A 5,412-nucleotide genomic window follows, 5' to 3' on the forward strand; every position below is an offset into this window, starting at 1 on the left:
CTCTCTTCTTCTTCTCTCTCTCTCTCTCTCTCTCTCTCTCTCTCTCTCTCTCCCGCTAGAAGCGAGCATAACTAGTCACAGTTAATGTGACGGTTTATTCTGCAACAATCACAAAAGGCGCGAGAAAAGGGCTAAAATTAAGGGCACCAGGCGATAAACACCATTTTCACGGATGGAAGAGTGCGCGGATTTATAAATAAAAGAAATATAGGCTAGGCCGCGTTATGAAACCTGGGGCTGTGTGTGTGTATTGAAACAGGCGGATTAACTTCACAACACATAGCGATTTGTGTGAAGTGTGATATCATGTACACACATGCAGATACACGCACGCACGCAGACGCGCGCACGCGCGCACATGCCCATGCACACTTACGCACGCACGCACGCACACACACACACACACACACACACACACACACACACACACANGAGAGAGAGAGAGAGCGAGTCAGAGTGTGAGAGATCGCAGGAGACAAGGAGGTCACTAGAGAATTCGTAGAGCCGGAGGTGAATTGCGCTGCTGCTGCTGCTCGTTAGTGAAGAACAGTTTCCTCAGCAAAATGGCTTCATCTCCCGGAATGAGCTTCATTTAGAAAACTCCGCATCAGCAGCAGAATCCGGCAATCGTCGATGAAGCCCTCAGTGAACATCGGAAGCAGAGTTTGAGGTTATCGACGTTTGTACGAACAAAGAGAGAGCAAGAGAGAGCGAGAGAGAGAGAGAGAGAGAGAGAGAGAGAGAGAGAGAGAGAGAGAGAGAGAGAGAGAGAGAGAGAGAGAGAGAGAGAGAGAGAGAGAGAGAGAGAGAGAGAGAGAGAGAGAGAGAGAGAGAGAGAGAGAGAGAGAGAGNTGAGAGAGTGAGAGAGAGAGAGAGAGAGAGAGAGAGCGCGCGAAAGAGAGAGAGACAGAATGAGAGAGAGAGAGAGAGAGAGAGAGAGCGCGCGAAAGAGAGAGAGACAGAATGAGAGAGAGAGAGAGAGACAGAGAGAGACAGAATGAGAGAGAGAAAGAGAGACAGAGAGAGAAAGACATCGACTATCGCCCTTAGTGACCCACAGAGGGCAGCACATCCACAACCTTCAACAATATAACTAATACAAAAATTTCCCCTTGACAGATTATCGCCTGTGGTCGCCTACAGATGGCAGCACCCGCAGCAGCAGCAGACGCCACGTTGCCGCAGTGAGTCTGGCTGACGCAGGCGCGTCGCTGTGGCGCTTCCCACAGCCAGGCATCATGGCCGACAGCGACCCACATCCGGGCGACGACAGCGCCACCGCCGCCACCGACCCGCCGCTGCTGCTCAAGACCGTCTGCCTCGGAATCATCGTCGGTCTGTCGACGTCAGCCAACGTCGTCGCCATGTTGGTTCTGCTGCGCGCTCGCCGGCTCCGCAGCGCCCCCTACTGCTACCTGCTCAACCTGACTCTCACCGATCTGCTGCGCACGGTGTTCTGCCACGCGTTCGTGCTCGGCGCGCGCGTGCGTGCGTTCTCGCTGCCGCGCGGGGCAACAGCCGATCGCGTCTGCAAGCTGGTGGCCTTCGTCAACGTCCTACTGACCTTCAACTGCGTCTTCACGCTGCTAGTGCTGGCGATAGATCGATACCTAGCGACCGTCTACGCGCGTTTCCACGCGCGCAAGATCCGCGGATTGATCTGCCTAGCGGTGGCGCTGCTGTCGTGGGGGTTGGCTTTCATGATGGCGTTCCCACCAGTGTTCGGGTTGGGCGCGTATCGGTACGCACCGGACGGCGGGCAGTGCACGTTCCAACAACGCGTTTACCGCATGAACGACACGCTCGGATTCACTCTCATCTTCTCGGTCGCCGTCGGCGTCACGTCGGCAGTCTACGCCCGCATCTTCGCGCGCATGCGCGGCCGACGACGCATGCGCCCCGTCGTCCGTCCGCCGGCCGTCAGCGACAGTTGGACTTTTTTCGGAGCGGGAGCCGGGGCGGTAGGGGGCGCCACGTGCGTGCCGACGCGGGCGACGGAGAGACGGCCGGGAGAGGGAGGAGGAGGAAGAGGAGGAGGAGCAGAAGGAGGAGGAGAAGGAGGAGGAGGCGACGGGGCAAGGAGCACGCGGATGTGCGTGTTTCTACACGCTGCCTTCGTCGTACTATGGCTGCCCTACCTCGTCATGGCCTACTGGCACATGCTGAGAGAGAGCGCCACCGTGCCGACGTGGTACCTGGGCGTGGCGACGTGGTGCACCTACCTGTACGTCGTCGTCAACCCGATAGTCTACGTCGCGAGCAGCGCCACCTTCCGGCGCGCGCTGCGACGCACGATCACGTGTTCGCGGCGACGCGAGCGCCCCTACGCGGCGGCGGCGGCGGCGGCGGGAGATACGTCTCAGGATGGGGAGTGTCTCGAGGCGGCCGGGCCGTGTCTCAGAGCTGAGACGGGACTTGTCTCTGAGACTTGAGACGCATCGTGATTGGACCTCACGTGTGCACGCCGCGTGGAAGCGTTGTGCGCAAGTCTGGAGAGTTATGACGTAGGTAGATACACGCGTGCGTGCGTGCGTGCATGCGTGCGTGCGTCAGTGCGTGCGTACGTGTGCCTGCGTGCGTGCATGCGTGCGTACGTGTGCCTGTGTAAACGTGCCTGTGCGTGCGTGTACATGCGTCCGTGCATGTGTGTAAACGTGCCTGTGCGTGCGTGCACGAGCGCGTGTACACGCGGGCGTCAGTAAGCGTGCATTATTGCGCGTGCATGCATGCTAGGGTAATCGACCTGAATAACTGACTTGTAATTCGAGTAACATTCTACACATTTTGCTCAAGTGTAATTCCATCTAGCGAGTCAAGTCTTCGATCTAATGACTCAAGTCTTGGATCGTTAGCTACTGATCATTGACTCATTACACAGAAATACTGTCTCGCCGCAGAATCGGCAGCGCCGGGAGAGAGAGAGAGAGATAGAGAGGGGGAGAGAGAGGAGAGAGAGAGAGAGAGAGAGAGAGAGAGAGAGAGAGAGAGAGAGAGAGAGAGAGAGAGAGAGAGAGAGAGAGAGAGAGAGAGAGAGAGAGAGAGAGAGTAGAGAGAGAGAGAGAGAGAGAGAGAGAGAGAAGAGAGAGAGAGCGCGCGAGAGTGAGGAGAGAGGAAGAGACGAGAGGAGAGAAGAGGAGAGAGGGAGGAAGAGAGAGAGAAAGAGAGAGAAGGAGAGAGAGAGAGAGAGAGAGAGGAGAGAGAGAGAGGAGAGAGAGAGCGAGAGAAGCGGGAGAGAGCAGCGAGAGAGAGCGGAAGAGCGAGAGCGGAAGAGAGAGGCGAGAGCGAGAAATAAAGCGTGAATGAGAGAGGAGAGAGAGGGGGGCAAAGAAGAGAGAGAGAGAAATAAAGCGTGAGGAAGAGAGAGAGAGAGAGAGAGAGAGAGAGAGAGAGAGAGAGCGCGAGAGCGAGAGAACATTAGATTTGCTGCACGAGTGGAACTGTATAGTACCGGCTATACTGTCATGTCTGTGCAATATTACATTAATGTGACATAGACTATGCTATCCCCATAATTAATAGAAAAGGTGTGTGTGCGCGCGCGTGCGTGCGTGCGTGCGTGCGTGCGTGCGTGCGTGTATCTATGGTAATGCGTGCTAGTGTTGATCAATGTTGCATGGCTTCCATCCCCGTATATAAGCTGTACTCGCTAAGCGCAGGCACGGGTTTAAACAGACACCAGATGAATCCGTGGCTGCGGACCAACCGCTGATGCTGCTAAACCAGCACCGGTCTTGCGCACCAGTCTTGGGACTTAAAATGTAAAAATATCCGCGGTTGTCCACCGCCGGACGTTCACACGAAATAGATGGCCTTGTCCTGGGCAGGAAATCCCAACACTTACACTTACATATCGCGCTGAGATGTAAGAACATTGTTTTATGCAGAAAACAAAACAGAAACAGCTTTCCTAGGAAATTGATACATATTTTGATATAAAACACATATTCTTATTCCGTTATGTTGAAAATTGACTCCTTTCTCCTTTGTCTTTGACTGGTGGTACATAGGCCCTACATTAGATGAATCCATAACTCGCTTCACGAACATCTGCATGTGTTCTTATGTAGCTATTTGAAACAAGCGACCTTGTCTGTTCAATCGTATACATTCACCTAGTAAACACGAAGATATCCTGTTACACAGGAAACACGACATTGCACTTAAATCTGTCCTTGGCAGCCAAAACCTACCACCAAGCGTTTACAACTTCTTAGGCCTTAGAAGTCGCTACATAGATCTGTATGAAACACGTCTGTTTCTCGTTATGTCCTTACGGCCAGGAAACGACCTTGGCTTGAATTGTCCTTGGCAGGCAATATATTATACATCGGGATAGAACGTCAATGTTTGCATGTTAGACAAAAATTATTGGCAACCGACGCAACATCGATATAAAATATAAATATTATTTCGTTGGATGTAAAACAACCTTGGTTGTCATTGGTACTCGACAGATACAGTGATATAAAACAGATAAATGTCATTTCTTTGGATGTAAAACAACCTTGATCGCGTCATTGGTGGAACTCGATAGATACAGTGATATAAAACAAATAAATGTCATTTCGTTGGATGTAAAACAACCTTGATCGCGTCATTGGTGGTACTCGATAGATACAGTGATATAAACAAATGTTCTCTCCTTAGTCGTACAATAAGTTAACCTTGATTGTCATTGGAACTCGACAGATAAATCGATATGACAATGAATATAGTCACATGTTTTCGCGTAAGACGTGAAACGACCTTGTTTGTCCTTGGCAATCGATTCATACATTCACATCGAAAATGATCTTGTCTCAGTGTCCTGATGATCTTAACATGTTTTAGTTATAGAAAAACAGTTTTGTCCGCAAGCGAGAAAAAACCCGACCGAGTGATTGGATAATTCGAGCTCCATAGTGTGAATGTTGTTAGTGTATACAGCCAAGTACAGCATCTTAATATTGCTGACACATTGCTCAGTGTTTAGAGCTAGGGATACACGGCTAGGGTAATGAACAGAGATGAATGCACAAAGACGAGGGTAGGTATAACCACAACCTTAACGCTAACTCTAACCTTACTTACCGCATTAAGCAAATGAGAGAGGCGGCACAGCAATGTGAAGCGAAGGCCTGGGCCGTCTCTACGGGACGCCGATCCACTGCCACTAGCCCGTGTGTGGGTTCAACGAGCTTATCACTGATGCTAATGAACTCTAAAGTAAGCAGAGTTATGAATGAAAGACGTGCGATCATATATTATTATAGTTGGTGTTGCCCCAGGCCCGTACTGCATTACATGTTACAGAGGTTATGCTTTACGTGTTAAAGATATTATTGCTGAAAGGGTCGTTGTCGTATAGGGTACTACATATATGTACCCGAGGTAACAATCTGATATGGTTAGGGTTAGGGTTAGGGTTAGGGT

The 5,412-nt window shown here is 51.3% G+C and overlaps 1 protein-coding gene across 1 annotated transcript; it reads left to right on the forward strand.

The window, feature by feature from the left end:
* The first annotated feature begins 630 nt into the window (after positions 1-630).
* LOC106817989 (probable G-protein coupled receptor 173) lies at positions 631-2,432 on the forward strand. Its single transcript, XM_014822693.1, has 2 exons — positions 631-670; positions 1,120-2,432. The coding sequence occupies exon 2, from the start codon at positions 1,239-1,241 to the stop codon at positions 2,430-2,432; it is 1,194 nt and encodes a 397-aa protein (XP_014678179.1). The 5' UTR covers positions 631-670; positions 1,120-1,238.
* The last annotated feature ends 2,980 nt before the right edge of the window (positions 2,433-5,412 follow it).

Source organism: Priapulus caudatus, unplaced genomic scaffold (assembly GCF_000485595.1).
Source record: "Priapulus caudatus unplaced genomic scaffold, Priapulus_caudatus-5.0.1 Scaffold1965, whole genome shotgun sequence".
In the NCBI taxonomy this organism is placed as follows: Eukaryota; Metazoa; Priapulida; class Priapulimorpha; order Priapulimorphida; family Priapulidae; genus Priapulus; species Priapulus caudatus.